The sequence below is a fragment of the Alligator mississippiensis genome, chromosome 3 (genome assembly GCF_030867095.1).
Source record: "Alligator mississippiensis isolate rAllMis1 chromosome 3, rAllMis1, whole genome shotgun sequence".
NCBI lineage: Eukaryota > Metazoa > Chordata > Crocodylia > Alligatoridae > Alligator > Alligator mississippiensis.
The window spans coordinates 196,126,596-196,152,412 of NC_081826.1; the positions used below are offsets into that span (position 1 = coordinate 196,126,596).

The window sequence follows — 25,817 nt, forward strand, 5'->3', positions numbered from 1 at the left end:
CTTGCGCTGCAGCTACTTGTCCCCAGGGAATGCCCATGCCATGCGTGCTTTGGTGTGCAGCAAGTTACTCCAGGGACGGTAGTGGAGCACAGCTCAAGGCAGCCTGGCTCCACTTCTTAGCGGTGTGTGCTGCCCATGCATGTGCTGCTCCATTGTTTTTTTCCATTGTGCACACACAGGCAGCGTGCACTTGCAGTGTGGAGAACACCATACTGTGCAGTATATGGTGCTTCAGACATGTTTGTAGTGCCACATACTGCATGGCTGTGCTCGTCTGGATGCACTCTACCTGTTTTTTTACAGAACTATTTCTGTATGGGGAAGAGGGCATAGCCAATAGGGCTGTGTGAAGCTTTGGTTGCTGATTCAATTGGGAGGAGATTTGACCCAATTCAGTGGCTGAATCTCTGAATCTGAACTGAATCGGGAGACTAATAAAAAGGTCTGAATCAATTCAAATCTCTCCAAATCAATTCAGAAAAGATTCGGAGAGCTTTAGAGATTTGGAGATTTGGGCAGTCCCTGCTTGCTGCTGCAGGGAGCTGGATCTGGATTCCGTGCTGGTAAGTAGGGGGCTGGAGGAGAGGGGAGGGGACCATGCAAGGACCCCCACCAGCCCCATCACCTGTCTGTTCCCTCTGCTTCCCCTGAGCACTCCCTAACCCCTGCCCACTCTCCCAGCCCCATCAATGGCTGCCCTGCCCGGCCCCAGCGTCCTGGTGCAATGGCTGTAGGGGCCTCTGGAGGCTTGTAACAGAGCACCCCCCCACATAGCATGGGTCAGTTGGGGGTAGCAGGGCTCACCTCCCCCTTTCCCACCTGGCAGAAGCCAGTGAGTGTGGAGCTTTTTTTTTTTTTTTTTTTTAAGTGCCAGGAGGCTGGGGCTGGGCAGGGCAGCCATTGATGGAGCTGGGAGAGTGGGCAGGGGATGAGGCCTGTTCAATTTGGAGATTCAATCAATTCGGTGGCGGCCAAGTCTCTGAATCAAATTTGGCTGAATCAATTCAGGACGGTGATTCAAATCACCAAATCAAATCACTGTCCTCCGAATCGACTGAATCTGAATCTGAAGCAAATACTAGCTTCTTTGCACAGGCCTAATAACCAAGTTATTATTTACTATTGCCATAACCCAGGGCCAGTGCAGAACTGGCCTAAGAATCAGCGGTCATGTCTACACAAGATGCTGACTGTGCAGTCATTTAGTACTTCTTTATACAAGTGCTACAGTGCAGTAATTCTGGTTACAGCGCAATTATTTAGTACTTGTATAAATGTCATCTTACATCATTGTGCCTCAGTTTTCTCATCTGTAAAATGGAGGTAATGTAATATCCTCCATTATGAAATGCTTGAAATCTAATAGTGAAAGATGCTAACTATGAACCAGGTATTATCACTTTATAGAAAATATGTTGCTGGAAGAGAATTACACTCATGAATTTATTTTCCTTCTCTATCTCTCCAGTATCTACAAGGTGCTCAACATACTATCTAAGCAATAATGCTATTTAGCAGAAGCCAAGTAGTAAAAGTATAAGTAACTGGTAGGAAAATAGACTTATTTAGCCAAATTAAAGTAATTAATAACATTTGTAAACAGGAGGACATCTTGTCTGTTAAAAATCTTTCCAGCAGCAAAAATATTATAGATTTTACATTTTAGACCTTGCAAGCTCAAACGGCGAAGATAGATTTTTTGCCAAAAATACCCTGTCACTTATTAACAGGTCCTAGCAGTAGAGATGGAATAGACTGCTGACTTTATATGTAAGGTATTGAGCTATACAGTCATTTTTCAGTTTTAATTTTAGAAATCTTGAGATAGATTTTATTACTATGAAATAAACATTCTTACTCTAATGACCTGAAAAAATGGAACTGTGTTTACATGAAAAATAGACCTTTATTATGCCTCTAGACAAGCGCATTACTTGTGTACTCTGAATGGACTGAAGGATTGATTTTTATTTACGGAACAGTTTATTCTTAATGAACTTATCATTTAAACAGCAAGTAATCAACATTTAATATTCATTGTTGGTGTTGACATGGCCTAGCATGCTAGGGTCTAATGTTTAGACTCATCTGCATGTCAGAGCACCACTTACCAGATTCATGACCTCACTTAGCAGCTGGAAAAATGAAGGCTGCTTGTGAAGGCTGTAATTTTCCAGCCTTCAGAGTGCCATGAAAAAATTTGCTATCCAGAGTAGTTAATCTCTCAGAAAGAGGAAAGGTTGTGTTTTCAGCTTTAGCATGCACACTAATTAGATGGATGGCTTTGGAATAAGTCATTCTTGCACATCCCCATCTAGAAATAGAACACCTGATTTGGCACTCTGTAGGTGTGCCTACATGAGACTTTACTTCAGTTGCCTAATTAGCTCAGCAATACATGTCTCAGCGTCTACATGTGTGGTACTGTTAGGATGGAGTAAGCTAATTAACTTCACCATAGGACAGTACTGCCAGACACAAGTGCTATCTTATGGCAGAGTTATTTACTCCACCACAATGCACATGTACACCTGCCGACTAACCCCACACTGAACCACCGTCATGCACCAGCCAGCTCTACTGCAGCATAAGGAGCTTGGTCAGAGAAGCTTTGAGCTGGCAGGCTGACTCCTAAGACTCCCTGCTGGCTAGGGCTGTGCCATCCTGGTTCAACATGCTGTGGTCCCAGGTGTGCCTCGGAACAATAAACTCTGGTGCAACTTTGGAATTTATTCAGGAATACTAATTGCAAATGTAGTTGTGCCCTGTTACCCCATTTTTAGGTCATGGAAATGCTACTTAAATCACTGGAGCAACTCCTGTTGTAAAGAGCAGGGAAGAATCCAATCCAGATCTGACTGGGAAGCACAGTAAATGTTCTGGAACTTGGTTTCTTCCCTGTACATAGACTAGATCTCTGAAAACTTCCCAAATGTAGGTTTCTGAAGGTAATATTTTGATGAAATTATTCATTTCAATGAACACATTGTAATTCATTTTTTTGAATATCTCAAATAGTTAACCTCTTCAAACTTTTTTGAATCTTGTAATGTTGACCTTCTCTCTACCTATAAATCTCCTTGCATTTTCACTTGTTCATCATATTCTTCACTTCCATTCTTGAACAGTCATAATGTTGTCCCCTGCTGCTTTAGTATGCACCTTTCCATTCTAAAGCAATGTATTTGCTTTAGGATGAAATTGCATTGCTGGCTGTATATCACTGGTGAGTGATATCAGACTTAACTGATTTGGGTCAAACCAGTTTATATAACTTCTGTCCCAGACCCAGGAGATGATCCCTGGTTTGATTCTCCTGAGAAACTGCTTAAAGCATGCTGAATACAAGCTAATGAGCTTTAACTGGCAGATGCGCATGTTTTAAGTGCCCTTAGTAAGGTCTAAGTGTAATGTGTAACTCCACCCTGTTAGAACTCTTTTGCCACGGGGATCCTGAACTATCTTGTATTTCTCCACTGGGACTAGGGTGGTGATTCTTGCATCTTTCAATAGGTCAAAGTCTATGCAAACATTTGTATGCATTATATATTACATATGTTATGTATGCACACACATACATGCTTACATGCACCCACTGCTCGGTTCAATTCTGACTCTGAGTTGTTAAGCATTTGGAAGATATTTGGATGAAAGACATATTAAAGATAATGTATTGTGATGTAAAATAACAAGCATATTAAACAGCAATATTTTACCAATAAAATGGAGGGATATCTTATAGTAAGTAAAAAAAAAAAAAAAAAAGGAACAAATGTTCAGGATGTCTTTAAAAATTAGGCATTGCCAGAAGATGACTGTATAAAAACCATCAGCTGTTAAAATAATAAGGTCAAGGGCATAGGGAGACATAAATAGATACTGCCTCCTTCAGTTATTAAAGCCAGATGCTGCAAGGGATGGTAGCTACATGTTGTTTTATTCCTTGAATTTTAACAAACACATGTAATTTATTGTTGTTATTCTAACAACTAATTCTAGCAATAATTTACACCTCTCTATACTCATAGGAAACAATATTGAATTTCTATAATGATAAAATATCCAGCTGTTCTTAGAGCTTACACAGTGCTACTACCCATGTACAAAATGTGCTACTGGTTGTCTATAAAAATAAAAACCCAGTAATTAGCACTAGAACTCATTAAAATCTAAAAATAGGATAGCAGAAAATAGGAAAGCCATGTATTTCTTACAGTTCTGAACACCGATCCTGCTGATTAAGTTCTATGACAGACTACAGACCAGACTTTTCAAACTCACAAGTAGGCAACTTTATTTACCCGCATAGTCCCTTTTTGGTGTAATGATACAGGTACAGACATCTAAACTCAGCTTGCTAAAACTTACACAAATTTTTGTGTGTTTATCATATCCTTCTATCAAAAGGCACAGGCCTTTTGATAGAAGGATATGATAAACACACAAAAATCTATGTACATTTTAGCAAGATTGGGCTCTTTGCATTAATCTCAGAGAAATCTCAGATGAGATCTGCACAGATAACTGATCTTTCACTCCTCTTTTTTTTCAATTTATTTATTTGTTACCAACAACCAAAAAAGAAAGACAATACTGGTAGATTGTTTTTCTTTGTGGCATCCTAAAATTAATTTTGTTTGGTTTTCAATTAAAATGTTTAATTCACTCCAAAACCAAGCACTTGATTGTACTTTCAAAGTTATTTATGTCTTAAAAAAATATTTAGGTAATTTTAAAAAAGAAAGTTTGTTTTAAAATAAAAAAAAACATTTAGAATTTTCAAAGTTTGGCAAAAACAAGTCACTGAATTTGGCACAAAATCACTAATAGTCTCAGTTGACCCAAAGCTGCATCTTTCAATGAATAAAATTATCATTCCAAATTTCCGAGTTCTTTGCAAGATATATATATCTATATATATATCTATATATATATAAGAAAGAAGTCAAACAAACATAACAAAACAAAACAAAACAAAACTGGTTTTGCCTATACTTCAGCAACAAATTATGAGCGGTTCCATTTATTCTGTGGAATACATAATCCTTATTGAAGTTCAAGATAGTTAATAGAGCTGGGTATCTTTCTATTCTTGGACAAAATGAGTTAATACAAACACAGGATCCAATAACAAGAGATATAAAAGAAATATCAGATTTGTTTGCACATGCAGTGTTGACAATCATTTAAAGATATTCCAGGATTCATGTAAGGCCCCAGATCCTCAACTACATTTTATTTAGTGGTGCACTGTTCTAACAGTACCTCTCTTTGTTTCACTCAGGGCTCTTTGGGAGCTCATTATCAAAAACATGCAAAAGGCATTACAGTTTAGATGTGAAATAATATCTGAAATACATGAAAATCCCTCTGAGTTGGTAGTAGATTTTATAACTGGAATAAAGGTACCAATGTTTGATTATTCTTTCCAGTGCTAGTGATTAAGAAAAAAGGAATCCCTTATTATTTTTTCACAGTAGATCACCACTTATTTTTCACCTTCATGCTTTTTTAGTGTACTATGTGAAATACTAGCTAAAATGTCAGGGGAAAGCCAAAGTGTCTGATGTTCTTGTGTGTGAATCTTTGCAGGTGAACATGGTCATGTCCCTCTTGGGCATGTTCTGTCCAACTTTATTTGATGTCATCAGTTCTCTGGAAAACTACCACCCACGAATAGCTCTCAGATGGCAGCTGGGACGCATCTTTGCTCTCTTCTTAGGCAATCTGTATACGTTCATTATTGCCCTCATGGATGATATTAACCTCAAGGCAAGCTACTTAGTGGGAATCTCTCATTAGTATTGAATATCTATTTTAAAATTGTTAATGACTTAAGACAAGGGTTGCCAAACTGGGTTTGTGCTCTCCAGTGAGGTTTTGAATTGGAGTGGAGGACAGGGATAGGAACAGGGGACTGGGGTGGAGGCAGGGAGCAGGAGACTGCACTGTGGGCCTTGTTACACATTAATTTTAGGCAGCTCCTGGAGCTATTAACTCCTGGATTGTCTACACATTAACACCTGAAGCACGTTTTAAGCGCACTTTAGGCAGCTTAAAGTTACGGCACTCCAGGGAAAATTTATTTTTGATCCATGTTATGCAGCTTGTGTTCCATTAATGTGTGGCCACTCCCCACGGATGAATGGCGTGAATTGCAGTCCTCTAGTATCCCAGGCTGCAGTGTTCCCTCTCCTCACCCTCCTGTTCTTTGTGGATAAATTGTTCATCCCCTGAACTCTACTGCCCAGAGGGTGCTTCTGGCACCAAGCCAACTCCCCTTCATGCCCCCCCCCATCCCAGGGTGTGACCTTCCTACCCCAGGGGTGCAACCCCATGCAAACAGTCTGCAGAGCACATGTCAGCTAGCCAGACTGCAGGGCACACATGGGTCCAGGAATGGGTTCTAGGGAGCGAGAGTGGTGAGAGGGGAAAAAAGGCAGGAGGCTGCTTCGTGTCCCCATGAGCTGGGTTTTTTTTTCCCAGGGAAGGGGCCATAGCTCCTCTAAAAGCACATTCCCTCACAGCTTCCATATCTCAGCCACCCTAGGAAGCATGACCAGCAGTCCCCACAGCCCAATCCCAAATCACAATTTAGTAAAACATGAGACCTCCTTTAATCTACTCCCTCTTTATTTCTTTTTACATACTTTTTAAAACTTCTTTTTGTTTTATCTTTCAGTGGCTATCTTCCTACTTTTCACCACCCTTACTTCCATTCCACTTCCCATTTCATTACCCACCCCCATCCCAGTAACTCTCTGCCTCCCAGCTTCATGTTCCTGCCCCTCAACCCATCACTCACATCCCCTACCTCGAGCATGGAAAGAAGCCTGTCCTGGATCACCAGCCCTGTACTGGCAACTCATATCTGTAGCTCTTAGTCAGACCCTGTTTGGCAGGACTGTAGTGGCAAGTCACAGCTGTGCAGTTGGGAGACAGTCAAGAAAGCTCTTAGCCTTAAGTTGTGACTGTTTCAAACTTGAGCTAGCCCTAACACCAATCAACATTTGAGCAGATCAGAGTACAACATGTAACAAGTCCCTGTTTTTTCCATATTGCTAAACAGGATGGGGTTCTGGCTAGGGAGGGAGGTTCTTCAGGGTCAAGAAGGTGTTAGTGGTTCTCAGCTGTTCCCATACAAAAATAACCCCATACCAATTGTATCTGTTGTTTATTAAAAATATACTTCTAGCTCGAAGAAGAGAAAATAGTGAGATATAATATGACAATATGGGAAGCCAGCCTCTACAATGGTACAATCCCAGAGAATGCCACAGCTCCTCCGATACAGGTGGATCCTGCAGATGTTCCTCGAGGACCATGTTGGGAAACAATGGTAGGGCAGGTAAGGAGATACATATTTAGACTAACTTTGGGAAAATGACTAAATGCGACTAAACTAATGGACAGAGAAATACTTACTTTTTCTCTGAGACCTACACTAGGTCCTCAAATTTCTTGCCCTGTAGTCTGCCATGATTGGAATAATTTCCTTTCTATGTCCTTTATCCTGTACATTTAACATTTATGAAAGGTGGTGGATTGAGCAAGTGATAGATGAGTGAAGTAATTTTGCATGGAGTTTTGATAGGCAAGATTAATTTATGACTGCAAAGCGATAATACCAAAGGTAAATTAAAAAAAAGTAGCTCAAGAAGGCAAGACTCACAAAATCATCGGTAGTCATTGCTGTGCACTTGAGTACTCATTTCCACTGCATTTTCAACTATAAGGCCTACTGGTGTTAAGTTTCAAGCAAAGCCTTGTAGTGATGAATATACTTCATATTTTTGCTTCATTTACTTGAATATTCCTCTTTATCTAAATGACCCTGGTCCTATGTGGCTCTCTTTGATGTCCTCAACTGTTCCTTTGCCTCCTTTATACCAGTTTTGCTTGTCTTTCTGAACTTCCAGCCTTTTTCCTTCCCAAGACCAAATTGTCTATGGCTTCCTCAGCTCTGATGCTCCAGTTACACTGTGATTTTTTCTTGCTGGTTATCAGGATCTTTATTGGATAGCCTTTTCCAAAACCTTTTAAAGAGGTCACCAGCAGGAGGCAGACTGGGAAAAAACAACAACACAGCAGTCCCTCTGCTGTACCCATGGGTGCTTCTTGACAAGATATGAACACCAGAATCCATTATGTATTCCTCAAATATTTTAATTCAGCTTGAGACAAGAGGGATAGAATAACGGACTTTCTGATCACCATAATAATATGACCAAAACTGAAGGTAGAGTGGGTCAGTGCATGGCAGGGTGTTTAGAAGGATCTGCAGAGGGGCATATTCATGTTAGAAATTCTCTTTCCCTGATTTCTATCTTTCAATGGCTCCTATAATAACAGGGGGAGGGAAATTGGTGATGGTGAAAACTACACATTTTTGAAACATTATAATGTCCAGATGAAAGGAATCATAAAGAACCAGTAAATAATTGCTTTGTTGCAACACCCCTCCACCCCAGCCTCTAGCATAGTTGGCATCCCAGAGTGGATGTGGGATTACAGCCTGGCAATCCTGGCTGGTAACATGGTCACTTAGGAGACTGTTATCATCAGCAGAATTAGAGCAGTCTGAGGACTGCTCTAACATGCCACTTGCATAACAAGCAAATTTGGGCCAAGCCCCAGGGTCAGTTAGGAGTTGAAAGGGGACAGAAAGCTCTTCTCCTTGCTATCATGTGCTGAGCTCATCAGGGAATCTAGCCCAATGTTTGTTACTGTTATTAGCCTAAACATCTTATTCAGAGAAAGTTGTGTCAACAGGAATTTGTGCGACTGACAGTCTCTGACACGGTGACGACGTACATCACGATTTTAATTGGCGATTTCCTGAGAGCTGTCTTTGTCAGGTTCTTCAATTACTGCTGGTGCTGGGACTTAGAATATGGATTTGTAAGTACTTCATTTGCTTTTTAAAAAGTTATTGTCAGGTTATTACTTGACATGTTTATGTAATTTATTTCCTTCTCAAGACACTCAAATTCATGGAAGGCAATATTTGACAGCTTCACAATCCCTCAACAGCTTTAAACATTATCTTTACTCAGATTTCTTTTTGTCTCTGTTTACTCTATTTATCTTGCTCCTTTGCACCCTGTATTTCAGCCTCACTGGAAAATAAACCTCTGTTCACTGCAGTAGCAGCTGTTCCTTAGCTTGTCTTGCGAGCTAATCACGTTCCCACAATATGCATCTCTGGATGTGCCAACACAGTATTCCAGAGCAGTGAGTGCTCCCATACAGCTGCCTAATGCAAACAGCAAGTTTGTAAAGCTACACTCTCCCCTTTTTCCTCAAATTTAGGGTAGGAAAGTGTGCATGAAGGAGGTATCTTTTCAGCTAAGCCTTTGTTTGGATTTATCATTCAGAAAAAGTTGCAGAGCAGGAAAGATGTATTGCTATTCTAATTTCCTGCAGAAGAATTCTGTCTGTTGACCATTTCTTGAAAAGACCTTATCTTCTCCTGGAATAGTTCAGCTTTGCCACAGTCAACACCAGTATCCACGCCAAATGAGGCTGTTACAAGAGAATTGTAACCAGATAAACTTAGATAACTAAGATGCAATCTCTTTAGCTACTAATGTTAATAAAAGGCATATCTGAGCACTGTCCTCTTAAGGGGATCCAGAGCATCAGAGGGAATTCCATATGACTCCAAGATGATGTGCAGTCTGATGACTGGTCGGCAGACCTCTTCCATTGGTAATACTATAGTCTTGATCCATTTGCTTTTCTATATAAATGTCTGTCTTGCCGAGTTTTCATTTCAGCCACTGTTCCTCATGAAGGTGCTTATTTTTCACTGGGCTTGGGATAGATGTTGCCAATAGTGTTTGTTTTTGATATGAAGAAGATGCAGAGCTGGATCTCATCTACATATGCTGGCAGCAGACATCATGGGAGTTGATATTCTGTAAATCTTACTGCTTTGATGAGAAGCAGTGTGTCAAGACCCCCTTTATCAATCTCTGCAGGAAATGCAAATGACATTGTGGAATTTAGGGGGAAAAAAGCTTTTAAAAATGCCCATTTCTTTCCTGACAGTTTCTGTAGCCAGCCAAAGGCAACCAGCACAAAGATTAATATCACTAAGGAGCTCATCATCATTACCAAAAAATGTAACACCATTCCAGATTTCTGGATGATATGACTAGGATACTTATCCAGAATAAATGGTCAGGGAATTTTGAAGGTTTAGGGCCAAACCCTTGTTTGTTCTGCGCGTAAGTATGGGAGGTAGAGAGTGAGCAAGAGAGAGAGAAATAAGGGGTGCATCTACACAAGCCACTTACTGTGGAGTTGCCTAATTAGCTCAGCAGTAAAGCGCCGCTGTCTACCTGAGCAATGCTATTAGGCTGGAGTAAACTAATTAACTCTGCCATAGGATAGTACTGACCAACACAAGTACTATTCTATGGCAGAGTTATTTCCTCCACTGCACTGAATGTGCAGATGGTGACTGGGGCTGGCTGGGGCATGTTGACCACAAAGGGCTACATTGGCCACATCTATATATGAGCTTTACTGCCAAGTAGACTAATTGCCTGTGAAGTAAAGTGTCAGCATCTACATGCATGACAGTATTACGCCTCAGTAAATTAATTTAGGCCAACATAAGGTAGTACTGTCGGGCACAGTACTATCTTATGCTGGGGTAATTGACTACAATTAAATGCATGTGTAGGCATGGACTGTGGACACAAATTGTGCCTGGTCAGCCCTGCTAGACTGGGGCCAGACTTAAGCCTGCTTCCTAGCCATACAGCTCTACACTTTAAGCATCCTTGTGCCTCAGCCAGCCCCTCCACCGCCAGATGCTGCCACCCAGAGCCTGGGGCTGATCTGTGTCCCTTGCTAGTCTGGGCCTGCTCCATCCCAGCTCAAATTCCTGCTGTCCCAGGTGCACATGTAGATGCTGCACCCAGGAGTAGTTTACTCTCACTCAAACTGCTCTGGCGTTTATTGCTTCACATTAATTGCACATGTAGACCCAAACACTATGTAAAAAACTTTTTTCCCCTCATTTAAGAAGGCTAGGCATGCCCGGAGTTATACTTTTGACAAGGACTTAGAAATAGACACTTGATAGGCTTCCCTTAGAAATGTGTTATCAATGGCAAAATATCAAAATTGTGGAATGTTTACATAAAAGCGAGTAGAAGCCCTTTTTCCATTATTAATTATTATTTATTTAACATCATCAATTTGTTTTTTGGCTGATGATGCCAAATTAATGATCAGTTGATAATTATCACACAAAAGGTCCTATTTCAAAAGAATCATTCTGTTTGCAAGTTCATGGTTAAAGAGCCAGATTCAGTAGTGTAATCTAGATACTTGGTGCTGCTCAGTCCAAACTTTCTCTTATAAAGCCAAGATAACCTAAGCTTCCATATTCTTTACATAGTTAGGAAATGCAAGCAGATGGTTTTTCCTGGTTATTTTTCATGCTGCCAGACCTATTGACAATCTTTAAATTGAAAATCAAGCTGAGCTCTTTCTGCCTTTTGATTCATCATCAGTCATAATGAAAAAGAAAGCAAAACTTAATGGAAAATCTCTTTGATAGTGTATAATTAGGGAATCTCTGTAAATCAGGGAGGAAGTACCCTCTGCAGTGACTCCTTTAATTTTTTTCATTATGCTGCTTGCTCCCCCACCCCTGATTGGTGGTGGGGCCGGGTCATTTGCCACTGATCACTGGGGAAGTGAAAACCTTGGATTTACATATGCTGCAGTTTTTGCCTCCCCACTGCTGATTGGGAGAGAGGCCCTGGTGGTCCTGCCATTTGCCGCTGACTAGTAGGGAGGCAAAAACCATGGAATATTTAAAACCAAGGTTTTTGCTTCCCTGGTGATCAGTGGCAAATGGCCCAGCCAGTGGGACCCCTCTGCCAAACAAGGGCATGGGTGCAAGCAGTGAAATGGAAAAAAAAGGAGTCACTGGCGGGGGGGGGGAACTTCCTCCATGATTTATGGAGATCCCTAAGTATACTATCAAGGGATAATATAAAGTAATGTTCTACTTCTGTTGAATCCTACTCATGAAGTAATGAGAAATTGAATGGTCAGATATTATTCTTTTGCATCAGAAGAAAGACATACATACATACATACACACATACACAGAGAGAGAGGGAGAAGTATGTCTAACAGTATTGTATATGTACTTTTTATACAAAAATAGTTTAAAAGAACATTCTACTTGCAACAATCCAAACTTTAGAATTCCAAACACTAATATACAACTTAAATTTGAGTCCCTTGTTAAAAATATGTTCAGGAATACTGTTGTGATGCCTTTGGGGAATTATAGGTTGGTTGCCTTACAACCCTATTTTCCTCTATGGGCTGCTGGATGCCCTGCTGGAAAGTGTCACCCATAGTTTGTCTTGCTCTACGCTCTTCTTCAGTCATCAGAGCAAACTGAGTATTCATGCCTTTTATATTTTCCATCAGTGCCTTCCCTTCCACAAATTCAATAAGACTTATAATTGCAGGTTTTATTTAAAGCTGAACAATGGTCTTCAATCATATTCATTTGTTTCATGTACCATTGTTAACATGCAACAAGAGCCTTGACAAGACATTGCCAATATGCTGTATTGTAGATGCCAGTTTCAGTCTATTCCCAAGTCAGTTAAAGACCTTTCTGAAAAGCCTAATTAAAGCATTTGTGTCTTTTCCCCCCTCAGCCTTCTTATTCAGAGTTTGATATAAGTGGAAATGTGCTGGGACTGATCTTCAACCAAGGCATGATCTGGTAGGCGTAGCAGATGACGTTTTTAACAGATCTTTTAAGATGTACTGCAGGCCATCTTGGTCACCTGGGCCATATCATTTCAAAGGCAATGTGAAAAAATCCACATTGCCTTTGAAATTATGTCTCTATTGCTTATCTGAAACATTGAACTTGCTTCACTTCTGCATTGCTCCAGCCTTTGGCAAGTGTAACTCAACAGATATCAAATCTGGGTATGCTGCAATCAATTAAGTTTAAGCAGCATAAAATTAGAGTAACAGAGTGATGAATCAGCCCCAGGCTAAGCTTATAGTGCCAGATTCACCAGTGTACTCTGTTTTGTTTTTCTGTGGTAAAACACAGCAGTTATAAAGCCAGGTTTATGGCTGCTATGTTTTTCTGGAGCAATGCAAACCGGCTGAAGCATATTGTTGACTCTGATCTATAGCCGTATATGAAACTTGTATTAGCATAGCATAAAAACACAGAGTTTCTCCATCAGAATGATTTTTCTTGGCCCCTGCACTCTATGCAAAAAATCCCCAAATAAATAAATATAAAAAACAAAACTGCTACGGGAAACTATGGGAAGACCTAGTGGCAGTGTTCATCTTTGTTATGTACGAGAGACCTAATTAGCTGTACTTCTACCATCTGCTGGTTATGCAGGATACAAAATAAGATGCAAGTATCAGACACCATAACCAAATGGTGTTCTCTCTGTCTCTCCTTCGCCCATGTGCAGTGACTCAACCACTTGTTACATTATCAAATATTTCTATGTAGTAAAAATAAGCAGGTTACATAAATATAATTAACATAGCAAAAAGTAGGAGAGATCTTCATTAATTGAGCTAGTAAGTGTTGGAACTGCTGGGAAAACAGGGGAGGAGTCTCAGGGTGGTGTGCTTTAATCAGGAACAATCTCTCTTCTCATTAATGAGACAGAACTGATAAGCCCTGTTGTGTATCCTTCTCAGCCCTCAGTTGTAAAAGCAAAGCCTGATTATGTTTGAATCTGCATTGGTGTTACTCTGATGTAACTTGGTTGACTTCAGTTTCTGCCAGCTCATGGCTAGTCCACAGGCTAGCTAAGTGGTGCGGAGCCAGCACATGGGTGCAGTTCTGCACACTGGCCTGATCTATTCACATACATTCATGGAGCGACCCCTTATGCCAGCTCCTTTGTGGACCAGTAATATAGCATTCAGGGCTATGTTATCCAGCCTTCAGGGCTTCCCACAGAGCTAGAAGTTTGGTAGAAGTGGGGTAGCAATTAAAGTTGCTGCTACTGCCCTGCCACCAAACTTCCATGGGCAGTTCTGGGGGCCAGATGACATGGCTCTGTGGGCTGGATCTGGTTTGTGGGTTGAAGGCTGAGCACCACTGCTCTATTGCACTATGGCGACCCAATTATATCTGCTTTTCTAGCCACTCAAACACCTAGAACAGACCTTTATCTCCTAGCACTCACAGCTGACAAATCTGGGATAAGCAAGACATTTGTATATTGAATGTGGTTCTTGTGATACAACCTGTCTATTTCATACTGCATTTCATGGCGTTAGGATGATATCATATGATACATCATGGAGTCACAGAGATGTGAACCTCTTCTGCCCATCAGTTAATTTGTCCATGAATTAAAAATCCAAAGGGCCAGAGATCTGAATTGACATAACATGTTATGTTATTGGCTTGGATCTCAGTGACCGCCTCTACATGAGCAAGTCATTTAGTACTTGCTTAAGCACATAACTGGTGTTACTGCACTGTATGGTTATTTTTAGCTGCTACTGTGCGGTAGCATTGGCGTCACGGTTCATGTCCAGCAACACTACGTCGTCGTAGCAATGAGCGTCTCGACGTAGTATCTTGTGTAGACGTGCCCAGTATGTTGTTTCCTGTATAAATTCCGACATTCCCAATCAATAAACATGTAACATTTCTGTCACGTTCACTCCACTGTTCATCAGAATGATACAGGTGCAGCATAACATGTGCTCACAAGTTTATGCACCATTGATAGCAGTCATAAATTCTATCACCCTAATTAACACTTGGGAGGTGGTTGAAAATCAGGGATGAGATTGGGTTGATTCTTGATTATTCTCTAACAATACTCTCGCAAATGTAATGTACTGTATCATTTTTAATACCTAATTATGTCTACAGACATGACAAACTTCTATGCTGTATGGTAACAATATACACTTTCTAGCATAGGCACTAATCCTATAAAGTGGAGGTTCCATATTGACCTGGCCACTACATACTGCAGGGACCCGAGAGCATACCTACTAAAGAAATATAGTGCTGAGAGCTTTTGGTGTAGCTCATGGGTTGGGTCTGTCCTATGTCTGCAGAGGATTGAGACACCTGAATGTGGGCACATTTGTAAATATGCATGTGTAGGGAGATTCCTCTTCCTTTTTTTCTTTAAAGGTTTTTGTTCTGCAAAGTGCGTGGGCTGCAAGCCTCCTCATGTGAATTTCCATATTAATAAGCCATCTGCATGACTTCCTTTGCATTGCTATAAATATCATGCCTAAAAATTATGTTAATGGGCACAAATTAGTTTAAGCCTCAACTTACTGGCGTCAGTGAAAGTTTTGGCAATTGATTGTAGTGAGCATAGGTGCATAAGGGTTTTCCTCCAGTAAGTATAGATTGCAAGGGTGGGGGGGGAATGGAGGCATAATATCATCATACAAATACCTTGCTCTTACATAGAGCCCAAAGTGCCTCCTACCAAGATAAGGGTACTTACTTCCATTATAAAGATAGGGAAACTGAGGCATGCAAAGGAGAAGTGACTTGCCTAAATCATCTAATGGCCCAGTGACACAGGAGTAGAACTCAGGTTTCCTGAGTCTCAACCTGTACTGCTTGATTTGACCATACTAATGAAAGGAGATATTCCTTCTGCTGCTCTGAGGTCCTAAGTTCAAATAAAATTAAATAAGTCCATAGCATTTTAAAGTCATAATCATGTGGCAGTATGTAAAAACCAACCTTTATCAGAAACTTTAGGTTTTTCATTAGAATCAGGTATTGAATAACTGTGGCATAGTTTAAGTGAAATATGCATCAGGACAGAAGATAGTTAAAAAAAATCATTGATAAGACCCAACAATAACAGAATAATTAAGAATAAGCTGGATGATGGTCATCCAAACAGGGTGCTCATAGATGCTTTAAAAAAATTGGCATTTCTTGTTTCCTACAAAAAATAACAGTCTACCTGAGGTACTTTGAGAATGAAAGAATCATTTAAAGGGGAGAGAGAAAAGGAAAGTTGCTTACATTTCACTAAGGAATTGGTTAAAATTCATTTGCAGGAAAAGGGGTGCCTTAAGGTATGGAAAGGAACATATTACAAGGGTGTTTTGTCCATGTGTCGTAAGTTTGTTCTAATGGGAAGAACAAAGAGTCAAGACCAATAAAAGGGGTTTAAATGATGTTTTATGAGCTAGAGTTTGTTGTGTACTGTGTGTGGGTGTAAAACAATGAGATATGAAAGCACAATGGGGGTGAAAGGCTGTGGTATACGTTGAGCTATTAACATTTTACTACAGAATGTTTTGTTGCGTGTTCCTAGGATGGGTTCTTTTTATGCTCCGTGCCTTCCAGCTATCAACATATTTCGTCTCCACACCTCCATGTACCTGCAGTGCTGGGCTGTGATGTGCTGTAATGTTCCTCAGGAGAGGGTCTTCAAAGCCTCCAGATCCAATAACTTCTACATGGCCATGCTGCTGTTTATTCTCTTCCTCTCCACGCTGCCTGTTGTGTACACTGTTGTTTCTATCCCACCATCTTTTGACTGTGGCCCATTCAGGTCTTTTGCATTTTATAGGCATCATTTTATTAACTGATAAGTTATCTCAGCATATAAATGCTTACAATGAATGACATGACAGCTAAAATTAGGTTTTGGACTAGGTGTTGACATTTCATAAATAATGATGTGGCTTTATCTGTGCATAGAACTATACTTTTTAAGGATTAATGAAGACCTAGAGAAATTATTAGTTATTTTCAAAGAAGTACATGGCTGGTAGGATAGAAATGCTTTTCTAAATGAAAATCTTGTTATTTTTGTAATCAAATCTGAATTTATATGTGAAGAGTAGGGTACCGATCCATTATAGATGCATGCTTTACCTGTTTGAGATCAGGTGGATTTCAGGAAGTTCTAGAAACACACTGTAAGGAGGTGCTGTGTGCTGGCAAGAGGTGAATTAGTTGATCTTATTAGGGCTTTTCTATAGGTAAGATCAGACATTCTTTGTAGAGTGGTTCAGCACTTTTGGGAACTGTAATTTTAAGCGTGGCATTGAATTTGTTTCTGGTGCTGAGAGTCTCATTGTTGAGAACAAGGGAAATAAATTATTTTAGGTGTGGATGGGAATGATATGGGTAAATCCAAGCATACTGACATAAGAATAAATAGAAAATGTAGATCATTTTGACTATGATACTAAAGTGACTTGTGGGTGTATCACATTTTTGAGTGCCCAGTTTGAGTACTTTACAGGGGATTTTCAGAAAGTGCCGACCACTTTGAAAATATGGACCCTTTCAGGTATCTCAAACTGGCACCCAAAACCTGAAGCAGCCACACACTTTTTTTGAAGAAGTATATAGGATAGAATAGCTATGTTTATCCAGAAGCTAATACTGCACTGCTGATCCACACTGTACATATTTGCAATATCTGTGAAGAGAATGTCAGCATTTCTGTTTGGCTTTAAGTGTGACATATTAGACTAATGAGTCTAATTAGTAAGCAATAATTAGACACATGAAATACAGATTTTAAAATGTTTACGTCTTTGATATCTGCTTGAAAAATGTGTTAGTAGTGTTAGAAGAGAGCAGTAAAAAAGACATCCTGTTTCCAGTGAAGAGCTTGAATAATACATTAATGTCACAAGTAAAGTGATCTCTGCGTAATCCCCAGTGCCTTTTTGTAAATGCACAGAAGTCTTAACATCATAGCTCTAAAAAGTTGCTCTGGCTACGGGCAAAATGTTCAGGAGGTGTTCTCCTGCAGAGAACAGTCACAAAGTGAGGGAAATTCATGACACACCAGAAAATATGCTGAGGCAAGATTTCAAGGAACTGATGACAACAAAGCTGGTGATGCTGACTAATGATTTTCATTAATGAAGTCATATTATAGGAAACATAAAGGGCGACATCTGGAGACCAGTTTGCAAAATTGCAGTTTCAGACATTGTGCAGATATAAGATTGGAGATACTAGAAGAGCTGCAGCAAGTTTTTTTTTTCTTCAAAAAGCCGAGAGAACAAAAGTTATTGCTTTAGCTTCTTATCTGCTATGTGTTCTTGACCGAGATATTTAATCCTTTAAGAGCCTGAAATTTATTGTTTTTTCATTGTTTCCTGTGTCATACCTTCCTATCACTGAAAGTTCCACTTCGTTTTTCATATAACCAATAGACACCCATTACATAACTGGAAATGTGCTTCTCTAATCTGCTTTGCTGTAGTCACCAGAGTGCACCATGCCAAAACATTGTGTAGTGTGTATAATATTTAAAGGCAATATTTAATGCAAGTTCAGCAGTGCTTTCTAGATCTGAGCATTGTAGCCTTGTGATAGGTTTAAGATATTAGTAAAGTTGAAAGGGAACAGGTCTTACATGACCTTGGAGAACAGGATAAGGGTGCAGAGAAAGGCCACCCACATGATCAAAGTCCTGGGGGATAGGCCCTATGAGGAGAGACTTTGGGATCTGGGTTTGTTCAGTCTGGGTAAAAGAAGGCTGAAGGGTGACTTAATAGCTGCCTACAAATATGTCAAGGAAGAACACCAGGATCAGGGAGAGCAACTTTTCAGAAAAGCACCCCATGGGAGGATGAGGACAAACTAGTTGAAGAAAAGTTTAGGCTACACATATGGAAAAACTTCTTTTCCATATGGGTAACTAAAGGAGGATACATTTATAGTAATGCTACAAGTCAAACTTAGCTTTAATGGGGTAGGAAGAAAACATGTATTAGATAAATGTGGTATGGGACACTTACTAAGGCCTTAACTATAAAGACTTTAGATGTACTATGATAAAGCTACATGTTAATACTGCTAGACTGGAATTGCTGGGGCATGGTTAGCTTTTGCATTTAACAGTGGTAACCTTTTGCTTTTGATAGTGGGAAAACCAGAATGTACGAGGTCATTGGAGAAACCTTGGAGCATGACTTCCCTTCCTGGTTTGCAAAAGTGTTTGGTTATGCCTCTAACCCTGGATTGATTCTTCCCTTCATATTGCTCATGGTGTATGTACAGTATCCTAAATCAAAGCTTTTCTATGCAACTCTTTATTCAGTTTCTTTTATTGTGAGCCTCCACAGCCCTATGTGGCTACTTGAAAAGTAATCAAGCACAGTCCTGATTGCCCTGTGGTGAAGGACTTGAAGAATTCATGAACCTTCTGCTTGATCATAATTAATGTGCATATGCACAAAGGGCAGGCTTCCTACTCTCTTTCTTTTTGTTACCATAGTGCCAAGAATCATTAAGATGCAAAAAAAACTATGAGGGACTTAAAATGCAGTAAGTTTGATCAGCCTGTCTATTAGTAGAATTGCATATCACAAAAAAACTTGCATCTTTAAAGAGAAGTCTTATAACCAGGAGTCCTGGTTTTTTCCGATTAAAAAAAAATCACAAATTCTCTGACAAAAATAGCAAATTCTCTGATAAAACCCCCCAAATCCATTAGTAAAATTAAAAGCACCCTGCAGCCCTCCACCCCAGCCCTGCTGATGCCCCTCACCCCCCCAATGCTTCCCCCAGCCCTGTGGTGCCCCTCACTGCCTCCTAAAGCCCCTCAAGCCCTGATGGTGCTCCTCGCTTCCCCCCCAATGCCACCCCCAGCCCTGCTGGTGCCCCTCACTGCCCCCACAACAGCCCCCCAACCCTACTCATGCATCTTGCCCCCCCCACAGCCCCTGCCCCCTAGCCTTCCTGTAGGGGGCCCCAGCTGCCAGGGCTATTGGGCCAGGGACCCAAGTCTGCAGCTCCCTGCCCCTAACAGCAGGCAGCTGCAGCAGAAGCAGCATGGAGCTGACTCCCCGCACTGCAGCTGCCTGCTTGGATGGAGCTGGGGCCAACTCCTGGATCTCTCCCAGCCCTGCCAGTGCCCTCAGCTATGACCCATAACCCTCCAGCCCTGCCAGAGGGACCCCCACCCCCCTGCAAGCTCCACTTACCTAAGGCTCCAGGAAAAGAGTGAAGCTGAGCTGAGTGGAGCCATGGCTGACTGAGAGCCTCAGGCCCTGCTCTTCCCCTCCCCATCCTCCTCCCCCTCCAGACAGGGCTGGGAGTCCCCCCCCCCCTCCATTTGCAAACAGCTCTTGCAGGCTGGAGCTCAACCAGTCTGCAGAGCTGTTTGCAAAAGCAGGGAAACTATGGGTATCCCTGTTAAAAGGAGAAATCCACATTTATCTGATAAAAAAGGAAAATCTGTGGTTTTCTCTGTTTTTTCCATGGGAAACGGAAAACCTGAATCCCTGCTTATGACTGTTCTACCAAGATGTAGAACTCTGCCCCAGCAAATGAGGATATAGAAAGTTACATAATAATGAAGAGGGTTGAAAAGCAGGAAAATTACCATGCTGGGTGAGAGGTAGAAGGCAGATAGATGGTAGTGGCTGCACAGAGGACTTCATAGCTTCATACTTTAATAGTGATCAGGGTCAGAAGGGACCTTAATAGATCATCAGCTCTGACCCCCAAGACTTCCATTCTTGACTTTTTGGTTATAAAGCCAGTCTGAGAAGCATGTTGTACAACATAACTGCCATGATTGTTGACTATACCGTTGTTCTGTAAAATTTCCATTTAAAATCACTTTGCTGAAGTTTAGACTGGAAAATGGAATTTATTCACAACTGTTCCAAATGATTACTACCTGTGTTCCCAAAAAAGGACTACACAAAGTTCAACTAATAAACACACATATAGGATCATTAAGCACAACATTAAAGTGCTGTGAAATATTGCTTTGTAAAACTGAAAATGTTTTTAAATAGATAATAGAATGTAATAGAAACTGCAGAGAGATCTTATCTAGACAGAATGAAATGATGACGTTAACTCTGACCATTTGAAATCATGCTATGGAGCAACCTTATAAGAAGACAAAGAGCTTCAGTTGCCCCACTGAAATATATGGTTAGTTCCCTCTGATCTAGTGAGAACTACTTATATCCCGAAACAAGGCAATATGGCCCAAAACAATGACACAAAAAGATAATATAAGACAAGGAAAAACAGAGAAGACAAGACAAAATATGATCTTATTTCACTTAAAAGCATTATAAACTGCTACCATCATTGAAAGACATACAGCTATATATTTGAAAACTGCATCAGGCAGTCTTTTTCTCTTGCTAGGAAAAAATTACAGTTTAGAGAAAAGAGCATACTTTTCCCTTCATGGCTATGTTGGCTTCCTTGGTAGTTCTTGAGTTTGCATATTGTTATGTATGTTTAAAGGACTTTATATATAAACATTTACCAATTTTTAAACTATACTGTAAATCTTTTACAGTGCTATTCTGTAGAACGCCCATATTAATGAAGCACAGATTTGTGGAGCTGTGTATTTAACTAATATAACAACCAAATGAAGCATTTTAATAAAGATAGTAATTTTTTCAGTTGGTCTATAATGGGATCTAAACTAGAGAAGCACTTTCTTTCTCTGTGAAGAAGCACATAATTGAACTGTCAAAATGCTAATATTAATAAGATAATGAAGTAGAATAAAAGCTGTGCTACTCACATTAATGCGTTTTAGAACAGAGACATCTAGTTATTGTTATATGAACTTGTTATGAATGCTAGAGTGGTGAAATCATTACCAAACGACATATTCATTTTCTTTTTATTTAGCTTGGGTATCTATTATCTCAATGCTACATCCAAAAGCTACAAGGAGGCTAACTTGGAGCTCAAAAAGAAGCTACAGATGGTAAATATACTACAAGGAGAGCAATAATATTGCTTCTGGTTCTTAAACAGTAAGGTCACAATTCAGTAATTAAAGGATTTATCTCTCCCCCTTTTTATCAGCAAGCTGAAGAAAACAAAAAGAGAAATAAGCAAAAAGCAAAAAAAACAAATGAGATGGAAGAAAACCCACTCGACCCAGATCCACCACAACCCAAGCCAAAAAAAGAAGAGACTTCTTCAGCAAATCAAGGTGGGGAACGTTCTGAAGATATTTGTTTCTTATGAAAGGTAGCGTTCTTCAATAATAGTCCAGCACTCCATAGAAAATAACATTTGCAAGCTTTAGTAAGTTGAAAAGTAAGGGCCCAGTCCAACAAAGCAAATACTGTATTTAAATACATACTCAGTGCATTTACATGATTTAGTACTTGTATAACCAAATACCAAATAAATGCGCGGTAACTGGAATTACTGCACAGTAGCACCGGCTAAAGTCTTTAGGTGTTGCTACTGTGCAGTAGCTTAATAATACTGTGCAGTAGTGTATTAGTGCTGTAAGTTCTGTGTTGCTACTGCACAGTATTATTTGGCTACTGTGCGGTCAGCGCCCTATATAGATGCACTCACTGTATATCAACTATACCAATTTTATACCTAAAAGTAAGCTTGCACTTAAATCTTTTTCCATGTTTGAAGGCTAACTATGGGATATTATAGTAATTTTAATACCAGAATGCTGAGGGACAGATTAAGACTTTTAAGTCGAGGTTTTAGCAGGAGAGATGCAGTATGGCCATGTCATCACAGCCATCCTCAGGAGAAAATCTGGCTTATTCAGTTACAATTACTTCCAGTTAACTCCTATATTGTCCATTCAGCAGTTTCATGACACTTCATGAATGCAGTATTCTTGTTCCTCTGTACTCAGCGGGCATGCCAGAATACAACTTGTCTGAAATGACTAGTACTGGGAGAGGTCAATTATGCAATACTAGGATGAGAGAGGTAGGTGGCCATGTTAGTTAGAAGTTGGGCAGAAGGCAGGGAAGGGTGGTTCCTTATAAATTAACTCATTCAGAGAGGTATGAGCTTTCATAGGCTACAGCCTACTTCAACAGATGCCGACAAAGTAGACTAAGGCTTATGACTCCCTGAACAAGTTAGACTATAAGGTGCCACTCTGTCCCATCTGCTATCAATAATAGGAAGGTTCCTGCTGAGTAATTAGCCCTTTAAGCAGAATTATGCTGACTCTTGGATTTCAGGTGAACCCCCTGAAATATGGTAATTAAAAAATTAAATTGCTGAATTTTATCACTTCTCAATAAATGGGGAACTCCCTCATGCCTCCTTATTTGGTGCTTCTATCTTCTGGAGGGGAAGGGATTCTGTTTTTGCAGCCTGATTTGTTGGAGGAGAGAAGTGACTGGAAAAATGAAACAGAGGAGTGCTCTGGTCCATACAACCTTACTTCAGCCTTGGAGGTGGGGTTGGCACAATAAGCCTGGGCCTGCTTTTGATGCATTTAATACCTTCTGGAGTTGGTGAGCCTCTAATAGAGAGGAATCTGTTCTATGATTCAGTATTTAGTTTTGTTTTCTGAATACCTTTCAGCTAATGGTGAAGCACAGAAGACAACAAATCCCCCCCAGCAGCAAAGCCCTGCTCCTAATGGCCGCTATCCTTCACAGGGAAGAGGGGAAAACCTTGCTCCACCTCCTCGTGTAGCAGTAACTCGGCCTCCAGCACCAAGAGGGCCTGACATGCCTGGACATGCCTCAGGTGTTCCTAGAGGACAACCAAGAATGCCAATGGGTCCTCCTAGATAATAAGGATGTTCTAGACTTTCCTGAAGTAAAGGTGATCTAGAGCAGTAGATTCTAGGAGTCTTGATAATGGACTTGGACTCCATTGTAGTAGGTTCTATACACATGCAGAACAAAAAGGTGCTTCCAGACCAAACACTTGTATACATCTGTTTATAGATGCTTATACACCGTCAGTGAATTAGCTATGGTATCTGTTGAAAAAAATGTTTGCCCATAAGTCCTCATCTAAACTATCAATACAGCAACATTAGAAACTTGATTATAAGGTAGTTCCATTTTGCAGGGTACAAGGAACATTAATTATGTTTTAGAACAAAGCAAGCCTGAGGAAAACCTTTGACATACCACCAAATAATTTCTAAACCCCCTTAATATACTGTCCATATAGAATAATGATATAATGTTATGAAAGGTGTATCTCTAATTTGGGAGCCTGTTGTTTTCAAGTCAAAGAACAGTCCTCAGACATGGGCCACATACAGACATTCTGTTTTGTCTTAGAAAGTTGTTACTCTCCCACAAGAAACTATGTACAGATGTTCAGGATTTTTCTCCCAGAGCAAAAATGGCTGTTTCAGGAGAAAATAACTTGGGAACAACCTGGATTAAATCATTCTTGGGAGAGTTTCTGCTGGAAGAGGAAGTGTCTGTATATTTTCTCTTCTCAGAAAAGCCTGTAGTACCCCAGGGTAATCCTGTCCCCCCCCAGGGAGACAGCATGTCACTTGCTGGACTCTACTGCTCTAGTTGCAAAGGGAGAAGAACATTCCCCCTTCACAATCCCCATATTGTGCTGCAAGGAGACACAGTCAGTTTGGGTCATCCAATCAGGACTACCCTGTGCAGTGCTGTCACCTATTTCCAGGCACCTGTTTTCAGGAAGCCGGCAGAGCACACTGAGATATGTGCACAGCTTCCCCCCCACCACCCACCCAGATATAGAATCAGCACTAGACGCTTTGTCCTTTTCTGAGGCCAAGCATTTGAATGTCTGTTCAGTGTTCTCTGGGTGAGTTCTTCCACTAGGAAAAAGACCCCAAGAGAATTCTCCTAGATTATTTGAACATGTGTATGCAGCCATGATCTGTGCAAACAGCCCACAATCATCAAGTTAGACACGATACAGTGAGGAGCAGTGTATATTTTATCTTCTCCTGGATGAAAGTCCCAATGTATGTGCTTTTGACATAGAAGATACCCATAAAAGTTCATACTGTTTCCTGTTTCAGTGGGCCATTGAAATCAAACTGTTCTGTAGACTGAGCATGATTTTAGCTGTTATAGGTGAAGTTCAGCATTTATTTGACTTATTAGCAAATGAGCAGTCACAATGGTTTCAAAGTTAAGCATGTGCTTCAGTGTTTTGTTCCTTTTGGGCTTGTGTTGTTAAACATTTTTTTTCTTTTGGGTCATGCAACATGATTGTAATCACATGAAGATCCTAACTTTTTTTTTGGTGAACATACATAGCTGGGTATAACAACTATGAGAAGGCAATTGGATATGCAAATGAGAGACAGATAGAAATGCGGGGAAAATGTTGGTCTGAAACCATGGCAGTAGATTGCAGCCTAAACAACAGATGTTTGCTTTATAGAACATAGGAATAAACTAATTGAAGGGATGCTTCATAGACTGATAAAAAATAAAAATAGAACAGCACAGATTAAACTGCTTCAGGGACACTGGACTATTGCAAGTCACTTACCTAATATTTTGAAAGAGGTTTATGCCACACGTACTGAACTAGATAATGGTAAAGGTTCGTAGTCATTTTTATTAGGAAAGAACAATTCCTGTGGGCATTGAAGACTTTTTCATTATTAATAAGCTTTATATTCAGTGCTGCATGTTTGATTTATGGCAGCATAGAGGGAGAGAGCCCAGCAAGAAAGCCATCATTTCTGATTCAACTGAAATTGTGAAGTTTTTATTATATCTGTACTACTGTACTCTGTATTGCTTCTCAACAATAAATGGATTTGTAGTACACATCTGCTTTGTCAGTCTTCATCCTGTTACCAGCATTGGTCACTATGAAGGATGGGGAAAGAGTTTTCCTGGAGACAATTCATTCAGAAACCTTTAAACTAGGATATTTTATCATTCAGTTTGATAAATTTTCATTTCAATGTTTCCTACGCCCAATTTCAAGTCTGTTATTTAATCATTGCTGAACTCATGATAAAATAGCAGGAATTAAGTAGACTTAGGGCATGTCTACACATGTGCTTTAATGCTCAGTA

The 25,817-nt window shown here is 40.2% G+C and overlaps 1 protein-coding gene across 1 annotated transcript in view; it reads left to right on the plus strand.

Annotated features, from left to right (window-relative positions):
• Nucleotides 1-24,775, plus strand: part of TMC1 (transmembrane channel like 1) — a 159,249-nt gene extending 134,474 nt beyond the window's left edge. Inside the window, exons 13-21 of the mRNA XM_059723545.1 lie at nucleotides 5,593-5,772; nucleotides 7,196-7,348; nucleotides 8,773-8,901; nucleotides 12,705-12,772; nucleotides 16,353-16,592; nucleotides 18,934-19,059; nucleotides 21,683-21,761; nucleotides 21,863-21,992; nucleotides 23,357-24,775. Of these exons, the coding sequence (XP_059579528.1) occupies nucleotides 5,593-5,772; nucleotides 7,196-7,348; nucleotides 8,773-8,901; nucleotides 12,705-12,772; nucleotides 16,353-16,592; nucleotides 18,934-19,059; nucleotides 21,683-21,761; nucleotides 21,863-21,992; nucleotides 23,357-23,571 (1,320 nt within the window). The 3' untranslated portion in view covers nucleotides 23,572-24,775. The remainder of the gene's footprint in view (nucleotides 1-5,592; nucleotides 5,773-7,195; nucleotides 7,349-8,772; nucleotides 8,902-12,704; nucleotides 12,773-16,352; nucleotides 16,593-18,933; nucleotides 19,060-21,682; nucleotides 21,762-21,862; nucleotides 21,993-23,356) is intronic.
• The last annotated feature ends 1,042 nt before the right edge of the window (nucleotides 24,776-25,817 follow it).